The sequence below is a fragment of the Malurus melanocephalus genome, unplaced genomic scaffold (genome assembly GCF_030028575.1).
Source record: "Malurus melanocephalus ecotype Western Australia unplaced genomic scaffold, MMel_1.1 scaffold_22, whole genome shotgun sequence".
In the NCBI taxonomy this organism is placed as follows: Eukaryota; Metazoa; Chordata; class Aves; order Passeriformes; family Maluridae; genus Malurus; species Malurus melanocephalus.
This window is the reverse complement of record NW_026623254.1, coordinates 3412477-3431933: the sequence shown is the minus strand read 5'-3', so window position 1 is coordinate 3431933 and position 19457 is coordinate 3412477. Positions and strand designations below refer to the sequence as shown.

The 19457-nt window shown below is 39.1% G+C and overlaps 1 protein-coding gene across 3 annotated transcripts in view; it reads right to left on the bottom strand.

Annotated features, from left to right (window-relative positions):
* Positions 1 to 17538, bottom strand: part of KDM5A (lysine demethylase 5A) — a 46590-nt gene extending 29052 nt beyond the window's left edge. For 2 of the 3 annotated variants that reach the window (XM_057390080.1, XM_057390081.1), the window contains exons 1-8: positions 17048 to 17538; positions 15159 to 15236; positions 14035 to 14157; positions 11706 to 11876; positions 11076 to 11210; positions 5824 to 5929; positions 5185 to 5273; positions 1961 to 2119 (exon numbers count right to left, since the gene is read on the bottom strand). In XM_057390080.1, the coding sequence (XP_057246063.1) occupies positions 1961 to 2119; positions 5185 to 5273; positions 5824 to 5929; positions 11076 to 11210; positions 11706 to 11876; positions 14035 to 14157; positions 15159 to 15236; positions 17048 to 17212 (1026 nt within the window). In that variant the 5' untranslated portion in view covers positions 17213 to 17538. The remainder of the gene's footprint in view (positions 1 to 1960; positions 2120 to 5184; positions 5274 to 5823; positions 5930 to 11075; positions 11211 to 11705; positions 11877 to 14034; positions 14158 to 15158; positions 15237 to 17047) is intronic. The other variant, XM_057390083.1, reaches the window with a different exon arrangement.
* Between the last annotated feature and the right edge of the window lie 1919 nt (positions 17539 to 19457).

Below are 19457 nucleotides of genomic sequence, written 5' to 3'. Positions count from 1 at the left end.
ATAGGCAGGAAGAGGAAGGAAATTAGAGCAGGTCAACACAGGCAACAGCAGATATGGCCCAGCTGACAGAAAACTTCCAAGACTTTCACTGCTCTATCCCAGTTCACCTAGAAAGTGCTAAAAAACACCAGTGTGCATTTCAGCTCCACCACTCATTTCTAATGTGTTTTTCTCAGCTCATTTGAAACTGACACCATGTTTATATACACAAGACATACTGGAACACAAAGATGATGTAAAACTATCTATAAGTCAGTTTTTYGGTCATAAAGAAATAGGACTGGAAAGGAATTCATGCGTCATTTCCTTTTATTTCAAGAGGAACTATCCTTAGACTATTCCCAACATGTATCAAAGCAGTTCTTAAATGGAGCCTGCAACATAGAATCTACAACATCTGTGAACACTGTCAAACAATGTTGACCTAAATACATATAAAGAGCCCTTACCCTATTCTTCCCAGCTTCTGTTCCAGCACCCTGCTGTAAAATTACATTAAGCATCTGTGCATAATTAACATCTAAAGTAAAAACTGAGGCAAAAAGTACTAGTGAACATTTCAAACATGTTTCTGCTGTTATTTGTTTACTCTCCAGTACATATTATAGCTATGTGTTTCTCCTTCTCCCTCTTACTTTCAATGTATTTCCAAAAYTTTTCAAGTACTTTCTGCATAATTTGCTAGTAAAAACATGATTTGGCACCTTATCTTTCCTGAGTTTGTCCCTATCTGCATATTTTCCTTTGGTAACAATCTATCCCTGTTTTTAGTAGCAATAGTGAAATTTTTTGAGTTTCCACATTCTTAAACTGCTGCAGCCACTCTATTTACTACTATATTCTCTAAATTAACTCTGTATTAGATGGCTGCTGTTTGTTAATACTTCTTTACTGCTCTTCCTTAAGAGAAAATAAAGAAGTAGGTTAATCCACTTTGTGAGCAGCAGCCCAAAGGGGAAGTTGCATCTTTTCCCTTCCCTGTAGCCATGAATTTCCACCTCTCTTTAAACGGCATTTGCCCGAGCTCATCTGCCAACCCCATCACTCAGTGAAGGGTTAGAGCAGTSAACTGATCCACCTCCTGTGGCTGCACAACACCCCATACACCAACAGAAAGGAACCAACAGGAAGCAGCTCCAGCATCATTCAGAAGGGTATGGGGGTGGAAAATGGCACATAAAAATGTGTGCACAACTGCTTCTTTTGGAAAAAAACACGGGCTGAAGAGTGAAAGCCACTCTCGTAATTACAGGGTGAGAAACAGCAAGCTTCTTCCTCTGAATCCTACATCTACCAACTTTCTCAGCTTGCAMAATTTGTTTCCTTAAGACAAATACCAAGCCAATCAAATGATGTTTGCTGTCTTCAGAGTGTTGATCATCACTTGGAACTTGGTGGCTCTTCTTCTTTAAGTAATGAAATTCAAGTAGCTTTTCCGAGTAATGAAATTCAACTTTCAGAGCCTGAGCAGTTCCTTTTTTTAGAATAAACCAAATCTAAAATAGCTACAAAATTTTAAATTTTTCTGCTACATGCTATTCTGAATAGTGCTATAATGTCTTTTCAAAAATCAAAGCTCCCTGTTATGCCCATATTTCATATTTTATTTACTTCATAGTTCACAAAATGTGTCATCTTTGTGTGGAAACATTCATTACAACCCTGCTTCTCACCCTAAYTTCCCATTACCAGATTATCAAATTGACTTTCAGCTCTTAATATACCAAGGTCAAAGTTTTCACTGTCACATGGCCATATAATAAACAAAGATTATGCCCAAGCTCTAGAAGGAATGTTTCTTTCTCTTTATGGCTCATCAACCAAGATTCATGGCTCATCTTGACAATATTCCAAAACAAACTACACATTCTACACAGATGGGCTGGTACTGAGCTGAACTACTCTTCTGATCTTTCCAGGTCCACAGGTAAACAAAGCTGGAGTAGTCTTTGAACTGTACCTCAGCAACGCACTTTGGACACCTCCAGTCACCCTTGGGTACATCAGGAAGGGGAGGAATCAAGCAAAAAGTGTGATAGCTGTCATCACACCCATCACACAGGAGCAGCTTGTCTTCATTATTTCCTCTACCACAAAACAGGCAAACATAGAGATCAACCTGTGGGGGAAAAAAAGAAAAAATAAATTACAAGTTGTTTCTCATRGAGAGCCTGCCTTCCTTAAGCTAARGAAYAAAAAACATAATCCTWAAGTCCAATATATGAGCATCAWCAGTGTCCTCTAGTTTTTGAGAAGCAMTGATAATGACAGATTATGTTTAATTCCCAAAGCAGCGCTGCATGGGGGCAGGGGGACTTTGGATGCTGCAAAATAACTATCAGTTCAGTTAAATATCTTTTGCTATCTAACTCAAGTAGCATTTCATGTTATTCTAACGCAAAAGATAGGTTACAATTTTTAGAACTCTCTCTCTTTAGCCCTCTTATAATGAAAAATAATTCAAACTAMATCTCTACACAGACTGCATGGCTAAGGAAAATCTCAAGAAAATATTTCAGAAATACATCATCACTTGCAACAGTACAGTGATATCTTTGCAATGAAAAAGAGATAACAAAATCTGCAAACCTACATATTTCAATCTAAAAATTCATGAGGAAGGGAAAAAAACCACATGTAAAGGTACCAACTTCTTTCTCAGTTTTTCCAAAGCAAAGGATAAAAATTACAAATTATAAGAGAGAAGTATTTATCTGAATACGATAGCAAACAATTTTTGGAAGTCGTTCAAGATAGTCTATCAACAAGAAAAACACTGACTGGGAGATGTTCTCTTGAGCCACAGGAAAAATCATATGAAAGAGGTTTCAAATTTTCTTTGCTGTTGCCTCCTGYATTGTGCTTTAATTAATATGAACATTTAATATAATACTGAAGAACTGTAACAATCTAAATGGAAAAAACTCTGTATATTACTTTATCACAGCTAAAAAATTACCTTATGTATCAAYTTTTACTAACAGCATGAACTTCATGAATGGCACCTGTTCCAAATTCTGCTACTACTGCCACCAGACCCCAGCAACTCAGACTGCATGTATTTCCTCCACATAGCTCAAAATAACACCAAAAGAGGTGGGGCTGCTTTTGGTGGGGTCTGTTAATTTAATCAAGATGTCACAAAACATGTGCTTTTCAGCTGATTAGACTCAGATGGATTAAATACTTAATGAAAAGCCCATCTCGAGTTCCAGCWGCCTAGTTAAGTATGCAACCTCCTACCTATGCAATAATATACTTCTTGAGAAGACTGCTCAGGTTTCTTAAGAAACTATTTTAAAAAATAATGCAGTTCTACTCAGAGACCTATCATTTTCCTCTTTAAAAAAAAAAAATCCACACACAGTCCCTCATGGAACTATGATGATTGTCCAAAACATCAAACCAGCAGCTTTTCTTACAACTACATAGAAGGGAGGGAAGGTACCTTAGCAGGCACTTTCAGGCTCTCTTTCAAAACTTTATAATGGATGGAAATGACAATACTAAGGAGAGTCTTATCTGTGATACTCACTAGCTAGCTCTCACTGAAAATACCTTATCCTCTCTAAATTCCTATTAACATATCTGTCAGTATATGCAATATCTGTTAACAATATTATATGCAATATATTATATTATATTATATTATATGCAATATCTGTTAACAATCTGTTACCAATATCTGTAAGTATATGCAATGTCTGTTAGCTCAAGAGATGATTTGGCAAATACAAAAACTGCAATAGATATTCACAACAAGCAGACCCATGATTATGCAATAAACACCCAAAAATCCTTCTAGCCATGGAACAAAACAGCTTAAGACTATGGTGATATATAACTCTATGCATCAAGGAGAGAGGAGGAGATAAAAAGGCGTATTTTATCTCCCAGTTAGTAATTCACCAAATAAAATCAATTTCATAGTTAGCACTTTACAAAAAGATAAATGATGGAGAAATACACACAAAACCACACCRTAGTATTTCAGACCAAAGTTATATGAGGTAAATTCATCACCAGAGCATTTAGGACTGTTTTCCTTATCCAAGTATAAAACTAAAGTGTGGAACCATATAATACTAAGTCACAGATTTTCACAAGATTAGAGTTTCAGCAAYACAGTTCCAAAACAACAGTTCTGTTGTCATAGAATTTTCATTTTCTCTTATAAATRCAGGTAAAATGAAAAGAGTAGGCAAATAATAGTTACCTATTTAAAAAAGAACAAAAACAAGAGACCAGATGAAGTATTTTAAAATTAAAGTACAATTAAAATTATTAAATTTGCATGGCCTAGGAAAATCCTATACTTAGAAATAATAGCGCAACTGAAAAAATTCAAGTCACACAAATCCTAACTTATCTGCAACAGCATAGTGAGCTGGATTTTAAACATCCAACTTGTCTCATCTTCTCCCCCACTCCCCTCCTTATAAAAATGTGATTACTAGTCTTTAGGTTGCCTTGGCCTTCCAWGGTTGAAATTTAAAATAAGCTTTTCTAAGTGTTCTCAGGCTAAGAGAAAAAAAAGGAACAGCTGAATTCTAAGTGAAGAGTCTTTAGACAATAAAAGCAAGGCTCTTCATTCATGGCTGCATACACATGCTAAGTTGACACTTTATAAGTACCAAGTYACATGTTATGAAAGACATTAAGAACAACTATACACTGCTTTCCCATGGACCAACATCAGAGCACTAMATATTTTATTTCTCCCCTCAGGAGAAATACTTCTCTTTTCAATAAACTTGAATAATGCATAGTTCAAATTCAAAACAGAAAARACATAAAACACAGAATTGCTAAAAACAAACTCCTGAAGTACTGGAGCACCTCAAAATCCCTTCCAGTGAAAAGAAATAGTATTACAGTTGTTCTACAAAGGGGAGGTSAAACAGAAACTGAACTACAAAAGGCATTCAAACATGTGGCAAGTATGATCAGCAAAAAGCTTCACATTGCAACAATCTTCCTGTCCAAAAGATTAAAACAAAAGCCTAGAGCACAGATTGTTTCTCAAAATACTGTTCTTTCTTCCCGGAACAATATCATCTGCTGCAGTGTGCATTCATTCATCTGTCTGGACGGGTGGGAGTTATTTTAGGGGGGAAAAGAGAAATCTCAGTAAATCAACTGAGTCCTTTCTATCAGAAATCACAGCAAAGGAATCAAACTTACAAAGTTGACAGAGAGAGTTCCTTTGCGCTGCCTCATCTGCATTCCAAATGCTTCTGATCTGGATCCCTTGCGCCTTCGCGTCACCTCATCTTSAAGTAAAATGAAGTTAAATGCTATTAATATCACATCAAGAGAGACTTAACTTGTAAAAACTTGTAAAAACATCACAGATACCCAGCCTGGCACTCTGCCTTTCAGATCATAAACTACTGTATAGTCCAAAGAAAGCAACAATGTCATGTTATACCTGGCCAATCTAAAATCAACAGGGATTASGAAAAACATATTTTGCTTATCCTCACAGGTGATCCCAATGGCCTCATGAAACAGAGTGAATTACACTGCTAAGTTGGGCACTTTGATGGCAGGATCAGTTTCAGTATTTTTGAATTCTGCTTTCCCTTTCACTCAGTTCATGGAACAGCTGCTTAATTGTTATTGTTACTATATAATACATAAAGAGCTGAAACTCTGCCAAGTTATATGAAGCACTCTGTAAATCTCTCATGAATGAAATCCTAGAACACTTAGCTTGTTTTTTTCCAGTTTTGATTTGCTTACTTCTTAATGCTGTCTCTAGAGACATTCAGGAAGATTTAACAGCCTCASTACAAAGCAAAGAGCCCAAGATTTAATTACCCTCTTTATCCTTTGCTCCCAATGCCAGTCCCATCATCTTGGGTCCAGCTCCAAAGATCTGCAGCTTCTTTAGTTCAGTGTTTCTACTCATTTCTCCTGCCTCTGCCTAAAAATAAAAACAAGACCACATCAGCACAGACCACCAATATTTCCCCTCTAGGTTTCTTCCCAATTTGTTTATATTCCACTCTCCCATAATACATGCTCATCAAAAGAAACAGGACTGAAAAAATATGATTTTCTGTTCCTAAAGGCAATGAACATACACAAATGGAATAAGAGACAGAATTTTTGTCCCTAATTTCCAAATTATTTCCCATCTAGTATTACAGGTCAACTACAGGAAGTCACCTCTACACCAAATTAAAAAACTAGTTTTGACATGAAGCAAAAAATAGGAAGAATTTCAGAGTGATATTTTCCAAAATCACTTTGATTCAGTCAAATGTCTCGATTTTAACAGTTTCAACAGGATTTCCTTATCTGCTTCCTTGAGTAGAAACATCCACATGACACTAATGAGCTCCAGCCAACTTCCTTAAGCTTGGCTGCTTCTGGGTTTATTTGTGATGAAATGTTGTGAGTACAAYTCAGATCACAGCTACTCATGTTGCAAGCATAACATCAGAGGTAAAAAGACCCATTTGGTGACAACTCCATGCCCCTGCCGGCGATGCTTCCTGAAGTGTTCCGCTCAAATGAACTTCTTCCTGTTGCCCATTACTGACCTACCTTATTTTCCCACATCACTGTCACTAACCTAACCACAAAAAGAACAAAAAGAAGCAAATATTCTGGTTTCATCTGAAACACAATCACCTTGACATTTTTCTTTATGTTGCCTTCTTATACTTTGAAAAGCCTCTCTGATGTGSTATAGAAGGCCATAAATTCTCACTGTTCAAAAACTTCCTCCTGAAATTCACAGATCTCAAAAGAGCTCAGCAAGTCTATAATTCTGAAGATGGGCATGTAATTTTACAGAAGTTATTCTTCAAGTAACTTCCTGATGATACTTCATCTATTACATTTCAAAGCTATGGCCTGGTATCTCATGCAAGTCCCTTGGGGTGACAAGCCTTCAAAGTTTTTAATCAATTATTGACAAACACGAAAAAATCTCTTCCAAAATAGTGTTTAAATTAAGTTCAAATACATTTGCAATAAACACAAAAAAAGATTTTTTTCTGCCTAAATCAGTTGTTTTTCTTGCTTCCAGAAGACTTTTTAAGAGACACAGTTTCCTACACATTACTACTCTTAGGAATTTTTAGTGATATTTAGAGTCCCTGCTCCCACTGAATTGGGTATGCATTATGCTAACAGGCATCTTTCCAACCTAATTACTGCTGATATTCTAATTTTGAATATCTATATGTTGCTGTTAAATTATTTTTGCTTTAGATATATGTTACCACCTTTGTAAGCCCACTGTGAAACTGTGCACATTTTTCCTCATTAATTCCTCACTTTTTGGCTAACAAGCCATAAGGAAACACACCCAGAGACCTCCTCGTCCCTYATTTTCCATCTGAAATTCATTAACAACTCAACCATTCTCTCAACTAATAGAACCTGACAGAATCAACCTACATAACATTTTCCAGCACAGGCATCATTTCAACAACATTTATGAACAATATCCACAATTTCTCCTACTACTGTGACCTAAGACAGTAAAATTATTTTTTATGTGTCATTGAGAAAACTATCATATTTACTATAAGTAAATCATTAACATGCAGTAACCTCTTCAGTTTTACAGTTTTGTTTAAAAATGTATTACCTAAATATATTTCCATAACTTCATTGCYCAGATTTACTTGGATACCACTAAACCTTAGTGGATGAAATTCATTCATACTCAAGCAGAAATAGAGTTTTAAAAAGGAAGAGTTTGCATATTGAAAGAGGAATGTTTTTTAAAAATCAGATTCCTTACATAACCTTACGATCATTGACAGGCTATCAATACTTTAAGGTATGAACACCAAAAGAATTCAGAAGCCCCACTGAGCAGTTCTTCTGTTGTRTGCTTTAAGACTGTAAAAAACCCCAAATTCAAAACTGTGAGTGCATGGAAGCAGCAGCAATCGTGCATTCCTTGCCATTTTCTCACTGCTAACAACACAAAACTCCATCTCACTTTTGCATTATATTTTCTCTATGCAGGTGAAACGAACTTGATTAAACTGTGATTCTATTCTTACCTCCTCTTCATCCTGAAGGATACAGACTTTGTTYCTTTTACCTTCTCAACTGGAAGTACAGCCCAAGGGCTTTTCCTGTATATGGGCCAAYCCTAATAACATGATCCAGTTACACTGGATTCACACACTATTCTCTTGTCTCACCCTCATCAACTCTGAAATATTTGCATCCCTACTCCTCCACCCCCCAATGCACAAGGCTGCARTGGTTACAACCAATAACCAAAATATTTACATGTTTAGGGCATTTGTCAGCAGCTCCAACAGTTCTTTTGTTTCACTATTTTGTTTCACAGTTATTACCATGGAAGGAAATCTTTCAAACTAAAAAAACTGAAGCTTATTTTATTATGTTGTTCCGCAATCAACCAAACTAGTAAAACAAACTTGAAAGGTATACTACTTAAAGAATTGGTTTTACATTCTCAAGATCTTTTTCTGGACATTAAGTTAATATCCTTTGAAAAGACAGCACTTTTTGTTCTAGTGCTGCATTTCTTTACCAGCAACCACCATGACGTAACCTCATCAGACAATTCCCTGGTCAGCTAAAATACACCCTAACAGACCATCCATGAAGATACAACATTCTTTTCTAAGAATGTATTCTCCTAAATTTAAGCTTTTCTCAAGGATAGTCTCTTTTCCTAATCTGAATTAATTCTACTTTTTATTGCAATTTTCTTTACAAGCCTTTAGGAACTCAGCTGCCTTTCTCAAATTTTATTTGTGAAAGATTTCTTCAGAGAAAAGAGAATAAAGAATTAAGTTTATTTTCTGAACAGAATCTCTCGTCATCTAATTATTCCCTTTCTATTCAATGTTTTCAACTGACATTTGATTATAGTATCCAAAGATTCTCAAGCCACTCTTCACAGAGGAGAACTCCCATTCCCTATTTTCTTTCATTTTKCACATTCTCCAAAAATCCTAAAATTTGCTTTTTTGAAACTCTGCCACCCCCTTCTGCTGCTGAGGATATTTCTCTATTTCAGTAAATTCTAATTACTATATTTATGCTTCCTTATTCATTACACATTGTAAGATAAATTATCTGCAAGAAGATGCAGAGGATCTTTGGAAACTACTTTTAGCACTTGGAAAAGATCTGTGGAGATGCAAAGGTCTGTGGAGTTCTCCATGCTCCCTGACCAGGCATTGGACTACTTGGCCCACTATCCACAAACCATTCAGATGTTTCTGCTAGAGCAGAATGACATTTATTTAGCAGTTTTTTACATTACTTGCAGATTACCTGCTCTCTAAAGATTGTTTAGACAACCTTTGGTACAATTCCAGATATGCATTTCAGACAATAAACAGAGTCCTGTCTACAATAAAGAGGTGCACTGAAATCTGGAACAATGTTTCCATGTTCTCAGATATTTATTAACACTGCTACCATTTGGGGCTACTAAGGAAAAAACTGTCTCTAAATGCTGCTCCAGGGATGACTTAAGAGTTATACACAGCCTCCAAAACACAGCCAAAACCTACTTTTCCTGTCTGTGGATGTAGGATGAGTTTTTTCCGTAGTCAAGAACTCATTTCAGCCATTTTAACAACTGCAATGCTTAAAAAATAACTTGGCTACAAACATAATAAAAGGCATTTAAATATATRTATTTTTTGCAGATTATCTAAATAAAATAATCCTTTATTTCTAAACTGAAGGCCCTTTAAACAAAGTCACGCAGCTTTGCAGTGCCAGGTTCACCAAACAATCACCTTTCCAACGTGGAAAAATGACAAGAACCATTATTCTACTCAAACCAGCAAGAAAAAAGATCCCACAGGATCTTAATAACATAGTGACACTTTCACACCATGCGTGAGAAAAAGGACATAGTGGCATTTTGCCGTAGGATTCATKCAAATCCAAAGAAGAATTCCACGTAACATATGACTGCTGCAGCTCATGCAGCATTCTCAGATTTTCTGGATAGCTCACTATCAGTACTTTGAGATCTGGGAAGATTAACAAGCCTGGGACYGCATGTGTGATGCRCTGCTATACAGCTATGATGAATAACATCAAGTCAGCTTTAGTAAGCTGAGAAAACACACTAAAAAAGRCAACTCAGTCTAAATCACATCAGAAAAAAAGATAAAAGTTTAGAAAGGATACTTAAATATCTCACTGACAAGAAAGGTGCATTAAAAAAATAAAGCAGTGAAAGAGCATTTGAAAAAAACTTTGTGGTGCTGGAGCTAAGTGTAGAATGTATGAAGCAAGTAGGAAGTTGGTTGCATATAAAGCCAGCTTTCACCCACGCTCTRCTGATGAGCCAGCAGGGAGCCACCAGACCTCATGTGAAAAGCCTCAGGATGCTGTCTGCAAGGAGTATCTCTGTCAAACATTAATTTAAACAGTGCAACAGAGCCATCAGCGCAATACCCCACAATTATTTCTAATAAGACAGCATTTAAAATGGTGATGATTCAATCTGAATTSAGATTGCCTCCCAAGATTTAGTATCACCTACTAGAATACCAGAAATTCCTATAACACCAGTAATTCAGAAGGAAACTGCTTTTCAGCAGAAAAATTACAGAATTGCTATATAGGTCCAGCCATCATTGACCATCTCACACACCTGTTTCACTTCTTCAAACTGCTTGTCCAGCTTGAGATAGTTAGTCCCACAAGCAATCCCACAATTAACAAGTACCTACATGTATCTGCATTTATGTAATTAAGAGACATATTTTACAAAGTTTTTTAAAGCTTCTAGAACTTTGCACAAGCAGAAGCTTTAACATCAACTCACAAACAGCTTTCTATCTGTCCAGTTTGCACAATACATTCACTTCCAAGGTACTTGGGCTACTTGTCAGTAAACAAAAAGCAGCTTTTAGAAGTTTTGACATAAACAGTACATCTGCTGTACCAAACCAGGTCTCAGAGTGACAACCTTCTCTGGATTTTATTTAAACAAAGACTGTTTCCGGGTGGTGCTTTTGAGCAGGCTCCCACAGCCAAAGGCTGYTGGTGGGAGAAGTAGGTGTTCGCTGTCTGTAAGAGCTGATTAACAGGAGTACCTGGGATTTGACACGCCTGGTTCTCTTCAGCATAACRTTCATCCTTGAAGCCTGCTTTGGGGAAGCCTGAGCATCTGAGCTGAGGTCCTCAGCCTCCACTTTTTCCTTAAGATCCAAGTTAGGCTTTTGGATACCCTAGAGGAGCAGAGCACAGGACACTGTGTTGGTCAGGCAGTGCTAATCATTCCACAGCCTGTGAATCATTCTGTTTGCTAATAAACAGGATGAATGAAATCACACAGCATTACACACACCATTTGGGTAAGAGGCAACTAATTCATGCACCCTTCAARTAAGAAAACTGAATCCCARCTACCAGCTCCTCAAGACAAAAATAYACATTTCCAATTAATCACATCATCTTTTGCCTTTTTTTCCTTCCCAACACAGTTGGCTTCAGTCCTATAAAGAAATACCTTCATAAAGAATAYAGAAAATAACACACAAGGTCACGTTACAACTTCTAGCACTATTCTGTCACAGATAAGTACGAGGGCGGTTCTAGCTTTGTTGGCACAGCTGAAGCTTCTGAAAGCACTGACCCTATGTCCCAGTTTCACATGGAATAACCTCAGCACTCTGTGTGCCTTTTGGGTCCCCTCTTGMTAACGTGAAAGACAAGCAGCTCACCATGAGGCTGACCCCAGACTGGAAGAGCTCATAGGGATATAAGATCCGTTCATAGTGAGACTTGAGTAATGATCCCGTGCCTTTTCCTGGCAGGTAGCCAAGCCGACTTGCCACTTTAGACCATTTCTTCTCTTTAGTGACTACTTCAAAGCCTCCTTTGTTGGCAACAATCTGAAACACAAGAAAAAAAAAAAGTTAAGGATTTTGAGCTGCTCTCACCAGCTTGCAGAAAGCAAGAACSAATTAAACCAACCAAACGTTAAAAGGTTCTGTGAAAAGTGACAAAATCCTGAAATTAGCTTTTGTTTCCTGAAGAACTAATCATTTGATAGCCAAACATTTACTTATTACTTCATATATGTATACGACAATTTACCTAGTAAACGTAAATTGTATACTGTCTCAGACAGGAGGAGTCCAACAGTTAAAAGTTACGATGTGCTGGAAAAATACAAAACCTACCATCAGAACCAACTGAAAAGCTTACTCTCACCACCCTTGTACTCTGCTATAAAACACAAGTCTGGCCAGAAATAAAGCCTATTTTAACAGACCCCAGGCAGAAGGGAGTGTTGGAGCTCAGAAATCTCACAAAACCMTGAATGGAAGAAAGACTACTATAAAAAGAGGAAAAAAATGAATTTACCTTCCAACTCAGTCCAGTTTTTACACRTGACTTCAATTGGTTTGACACCAGTAATTCATACACAGAACTATCACTGCTTACATCTATATATATATATATACAATAAAAAACAAGACCATTTGCTTGCAAGCAATGATCATAACAGCATATGAGTTGCTTCTTCAGAAACATGGGGCACATTTCCACTGCCTCCCTTCACTGTACAGTCTACTGCCAAGTATCACAAAATGCAAATGGATTATAATTTCATTTATACTATTGTAAGATAATTTCTACAGCAGTGTAGTTTTGCATTGTGTTTCTTGCACATTAGAACTAAATTTCCAGCTTAATGTTTCACATATTGTTACAAAGCTCAAGGCAAAAACATTTTGTTACTGGAGTGAAATTTATGGGTTGCTCTTGAGGCTGAGGTAAATTCAAAAGTCTAACTGGGACTGACAAGTAAATTTATTAATTCTGCTTCCTCGTATAGTCAGTTACACTTAATTAAAATATCATTGATCATTATTTTTCCACATTTACAGAAAAGTTCTAGAAAAATAATTTTAAATGAAAGCATTCAAAATGGAATTTTCAACTTATCTATAAAATTTCCAGGAAAACTTGTTTTCTAAAATTATCTATGCATGAACAACGGCTAGAGAAGCCATTAACGAAYTAAATGAGCTCAGAGCTGCAAAACTGCAGCCAACTGAAATGTTCCAACTCACAACAGTGACCCAGATATTTTCCAGTACCCCTCTGATATTCGGCATATCCCCGTAAGCCAGCATAGAAACAAAAAGAAAAAAAAAATTGAAATATATTTTATTGGCTTTTATCTGYATTTTATCAGCCCTTCCAGACTTACCAAAATACTTGACTTTCATTAAAACTAAAATATACTCAGATGTTTTCATTTTTACTTACCTAAGAGAAAAAAATCTTGACAGGGAATGGACACTGATGATGCTCTAACCTAGAAGCACTAGAACTACCAGAACTTCGGTCTTTTCCCTGCAAAAAGAAATCTACCTATTTATATTTATAAGCAGCTAAGTTTATAATGGYACATATATTTTGCCAGGGCAAAACCAAATTCCATCAGAAATTTGTGTGTAAACTTTGAAAGAAGTTTGGTGCATTCACCAAACAGAAGTATAAAAATACTCATTTCTGGCCAGCCTTAAGCCAAGACTGTTTTGAAAATTAAAGTAAGTATTCCTGGAGTTGACATTAGAAAATCTCAAAGATGTATGTTTATAAAAACCTCTGCTGGGAGAGAGGAAGGAGCAATGACAACAATTCATTACAGAATTGTTGGTCAGAGCTGAACTGCACACAARCATACTGCTGCCTTCCCAAAAAACACCTCAAACTCCTGCAGCTCCACCACATGTAAAAAAGGAGAACTAAAAWTCAAGAGGCCAACTGACATCAGGATATTCAAGCTATACAAGGTAACAAATACCTGCTGTGTGGAATCCAACCAATCCAATCAAAGGCAACTAATTTAATTATGYTATGACACATCTGCAATCAACATTCAAATTAGAAATGTTTTCTCACTATTTTTTCCCACTTATTTAATCTCCAGATTAATGAAATTAGTGCTGTAACACAAGCTCTCCCTGCTGTTTGGCTTCTTGAGCTTGAATGAAAAMTAAAGTCCCTGTCTGCCTAAGGCCTACAAATACTTACCTTGCTCAGACCATAGAGATCCAGTATTTTTCTCTCGACCACAGGGATTTTTAAATTGGATCCTTGGAGTTCCCAAAATTTTGCTAACTGATCCAGGAAGTCCAGCTTCACTCTTGTCATTGCCTAGAATCAGTAAAGGTAGACAATCACGTTTGTTCCAAAATAAATGTGACAAAACCATACAGTCCTGAGAGAAAGCAAGGTAAGTTTTTATAGCATTTCCATTTTAAACATGCAACTTGGCAAGGGAAGTATTTTGTAGTCACATTAAAAAACCTCTAGAAATATTGATGGAAAGAAAGATCTTTACAAAAATAAAATTGTATAGTCTTTTCTGTCTGCATTTGAGACCCAATAAAGTAAATTCACACCAAATAATTTCTTGGTTCRAAACCAAAATGCATACTTATGAAATAATCGGCATTCCAGGARAAACACAAGAATAATTATTAAAATACACATTGGTGGGGAAGGAGAGAATTACAAACAGTTTTCATATATRCCTTAACCACACAAAGGGCCTCCTCCCTGGAGTATTTCTGGAGTACTCAAATCACTTTCCATAAGGAGACCCATTTACAAGCCAAATGACATTTTGGTATGTGAACAAAGCGAGGCTTTGAGAAATGTTGTAGAGAAAAGGAAAAATGAGGACATAGTGCTTTCAAGAAAGCTCATACAGATTTTTAAATCAAAATTAGCCATCTATAATAAGCCTATTAAAAAAAATTAAGGCTTAAAAGGCATTATCACAACAGTATGAGGTAACCAGAGGCATCAGAACAGCAGTAAATATTTTAAGAGGAAAAAAAATCATTGCCTGTGGAGCTCTGAGGGYTAGACACTGGCTGCTCACGATATTTGGAATTCATTTTAGACATTTCCAGCTGAACGTGAAAAACTCCTGTGGTTATTTTGGGTAATAAAATAAAAACCAGATTTTTCTCAAAACCGTGGAAAGCTATKTTATATGAACTCTGTTATTGCCAAGTATAAACACTGATCTGAACTATGGGTTTCCAAAGCAGCCCCCATCCAGAAACCTGCCAAGATCAAATCTCAAGCAGGGAGACCTCTTGCTTTCAGTGCAAACACAACATTATATCAACAGTGGAAAAGCTCACCTCCAGTTCATTCAGGCGCTGAATTCGTGGAGTGAAACGAAAACTTTGTACTTCACATGCAAATGGAGGCTGCCAGTCCTAAACAGAGATAGAAAGACATTTTATTGCTTCCAGAAACTTCTCTGAAAAATGAACAAARCCAAAGATCCTACTAATGCCTGAGTAAACAAGCTTCCAATAGTAAATTAGTTTCTCAGAAAAAAAGAYGGKGATATGRTTTTCCAATTTTAAGACATTTTTGTGCTTATACAACRTTCMKACYACAATWYTTTAGTTAGAGGATCCTCACAAATTTAAAAATGTCMAAGAAAATAAGGTTCAAAGCATCTCAGTATGCATTACCTTGTTTTAAGTTTAAATATGACATATACTCTACTTTCAAAAAAAATCCATATATCTTGCACACTGAAAAATCCTCACTATCAACAACAAAGACTAAATAAATAACACACCTAATGTTTTCCTGCTTGTCTACAGTCATTCCAATAAAGACCACCAGTCGGGAGCCCAATTCTTGAACAGAAATAAAGCCTTAAATAACAACTTTCTCAGCACCGTCAGGGGTCATTTCAACCACAAGTGCCTCCCAGCCCCATCTCTCAAAACTGTTACAGCATTAAAACAAGTAATTCAGCTTTTTAGMACTTTTTACCAAAGTTTCAGTCACAGCACATTGTCTACCTGACAGTGAATACAACAGAGGAAGGACATGCCATTCCAGGTGGACAAACCACGCTAAATATGTATATGTTCTGCTGCAGCGCATAAAGCCCTACATGTACAACCTAAAATATTTATAACTTCTAACAATGAAAAAGAATAATAAATCAGTGAGACTAGTATGAAGTGTCTGATTTAGTAGTTATTGCAGGYTGCAAATCAACTCAATGCATGCATCCTGTGAGACCCCACAATGCAAACAGCTCAGCAGTTTCKGAGAAACACAAATGCATCCAACAGCCAGGAAAGTTCCAGTCATCCTCAATGAACAGGATCTGGATCAGTTTCTTGTGGCCTCTCAACCCGAGCCATTCTACTTATTTTAGAAAGGGCAGCCCCTTGGAGGTCAACTTTTCACCATGTCATTAAACCAACTAAACAGATTCTGGGAACCAAAACAGGTCAGGAGAGAAAGAACCATGAAATATAATCAGCAACCCCCATATGCAGGTTGGTCTCAGTCACACACCATCTTTCCTCGTTTTTTATCTCTCCCACTATTTTCAAGTCTCTTCTTAACAGCTGCATTCAAAGTTTATTTGTATTTTAATGATTTAGTGATGTAAGCGCCTTTTGCCAAACTGCCTGATGTTCTCTCTGCGATGACCCGCTGTGCCAGGTCGCTGGGCAAGTGATCCTAAGCTACGATCAAATCATCGGAGAGATGAAACTKCTGCCTACTAAGAAGCTGTGCACGAACAGGGTGGCCGCCCTCCTCTTAAYAGTTTAAAAATTACGCTTATGAACAACGATCCATTAAAAACAAATACCTTTCCTTCTTCCCCTTCCCCGCCCGTAGAAAATGCCCGATTTCACCTACAAAGCCTTCGCAGATTTCACAAGTCGGCTGCTGGCTTTTTTTTTAAGAAGTAAAACCAGCGTGAAGTCCCGGGCGCTGCCATGCACTATTCGCTTCTCAGCTACTCCGAAGCAACCTCTACAAAGCCCCGCTCGGAGGTCAAAGACTCTACAGGTTCCTTGGCGTCCCTGGCACGGACACCGCGGCCTATGGAAGGCAACACACGAAACCCCGAGCGAGAACGGAGCGCGGGGGAAGGGCCTGCCCAGCTCCTCACRTTCTCCGCTCGGCCACCGAGGATGGGGCCGCGCTCAGACCTCCCGGTGCACCCCGGGGACCTCCCGGGCGCAGCCCCCAAGGCGGGCGGTACCTTGGGGGGCCGGATCTTGCAGATGCCGGTTTTCTCGGCCAGGCCGCGGATGCGGCCGATGAAGCCAAGCGGGTCGCTGAACTCCTCCCAGCTGGGCTCGAACACGGGGCACTCGGGTGGCGGCACGAACTCGGCCGCGTAGCGCGACCCGCCGCCCCCCGCCATGGCCGCAGGGGGAGGGGGGCGCCGCCGCCGCCGGGAGCGCAGGGCGGAGAGGGGCGGCCGGGGGGTTCAGGGGCTGGGCTGGGGGCCGAGGCGCATCCCCCGGCGGCGCTGCCGAGCGGAGCGGCGCGACCTGCTGCCGAGTGCCGCTGTCGCTGTCCCGGCTGGGGCCGCTCCCCCCGCCCGAGCCCCGCTCCTCGCGTCCCGGTCCGCCGGAAGTTACGCTATTTCTCAGCCCTCCCCGGAAGTTTCGAAGAGTTGCCTTCCGATCCAAGAAGTAGTCCCTTCGCCACGCGGCTCCTGGCGAGGTGTCTCCCGCACCTGCTTCTCCCGGGAATGCCGCCGCGACRGATTCCAGCGCAAAACCTCTCCGCCCACCGCCTCTCAGGGCACTGCAAGCGGCAGGAGGGGCCGGGGGCCGGGGAGGGCGGGGCCGCCGCCACTTCCGCCGCGGAGGAATGTGCGACGAAATGCAAGCCATTCAGTTCCGGTTGTGCGGGGCCGCGTCGCCCATTGTCTGTGCCGGACGTCAGGAGCGCCGCCAGAGGCCACGCCCCCTCCTCGYGTGGGCCACGCCCCCTCCGTAGGCYCCGCCCCTCCCGCCCGTGCCCTCAGGAACCGCCGGTCTGTAACGAGTGAAAATGTSAGAAATGATGAGATCCAGGGASCATCGAGTCCGACACCYGGCCCTGCACAGCACCATCCCCAAGAGYCACACCATGTGCCCGGGAGCGTTGTCCAAACGCTTCTTGAGCTCAGTCAGGCGGGTGCTGTGACCACTTCCTTGTGCCCAACCACCCTCTGGTGGAAGAACATTTTCCTTACAYCCAAYCTAAACCTCTCCTGACACAATTTAAGGCCATTCCTTYAGGACCTGTCACTGTTTTCCAGAGAGATCCATATATTTTATCCTATCCATTGCCAKAAAGTCTTCCAAAGTAAATKGCATGGGYTTKTGGTTTTTTAACCAGAACTSTGCTTTCAGTGTMTACCAAATGCCACATTTCACTTTATTCTTACTGATGATTCAAACCTCGGTGCTRGTGTTCTATTTCAGCCTCAGAAAAAGTTAATTTTCTCCTCCAGTTACCAGGAGGCTTTGCAAGATCTGCTGCCCACAGATCACAACATTTATCTGCATCACTTCCCTGGAAGATTAAAAGAGGTGCCACCCACATTTTACATGTGGGAAACACATCTCCAATGCAAATGGTTAATTTTGACAGAAGTTAAAGTAAGAGCAAACTGATCTTTTAAAACATTGAGACACTTGAGGTTATTGTGTTGTTGCTTAGTATTCTGGCATTTTGTAGAGGGTTTCTGACACGGAAATGTGATACTTTTACATAAGACTGCACATGCATGTGGAATGCAGATGTTTCCTAACTAATATCTAGAAATTATATATTTCTATAAACTCCTTCCACTTTTCTTCTTTTGTTATTTGGTTGTCTTTCWCTTCTGATGAGCTGTACCATACTGTTTTGAGGAAAWTCACATGTATYGTATACCCAACAACAGAATCACCACATACGCAATTTCTAAGATAAGCAATTATTTAGCTAGGAATACCAGAGGGAAGAATCTCCATGCTCTCCGAGCTTTGTTTTGAAAACCAGTCTTTTGCTGYCTTCCCTGTAGACTCTTCAAGGTTGTTTTGGTGTTTTGTTAATATGTTTAGGCTAGTGGAGGTTCTTGGGAAGGTAATGCTGGTCTGGTGCAAGTTTTTTTAACAGCAAAGAAACAAATAACCCAAATAACCTGAGTGGGCATTTTTTTAATATCATCAGTTCTGCAAGACATCCTTTTGGAAAAAGAATTTTAAGCTTTTCTCCATTACCCTCTCTACTTTGGGACTTTTGGGCCTTTAAAATATTGGTCCATGTGTAGCCCATGTCAATATTCTTCTGGGGTATTTATAATTTMCACSAGAGAAGACTTCAGCCCCTTGTACAATGTATTCAGCTGCTTTATGAGCAGTGGGRAGAGCACCMAGTCTAACCACAGGGAATCATACRTATCCCAAASTGGAAGGGACCAACCAACCAGGATCATCAAGGCCAGTCCCTAAAAGCAACCTTTCTTCTGGACTTTGCCATGAAAAATTACCTACCCTGCTCTTTTCCCTATTCCACAAGAAAATCAGTTTGAAGAAGAATCATAGAATGTTCTGAGTTGGAAGGGACCCACAAGGAGCAGAATCTGACTCCTGGCCCTGCACAGCACCATTCCCAAGAGTCACACCATG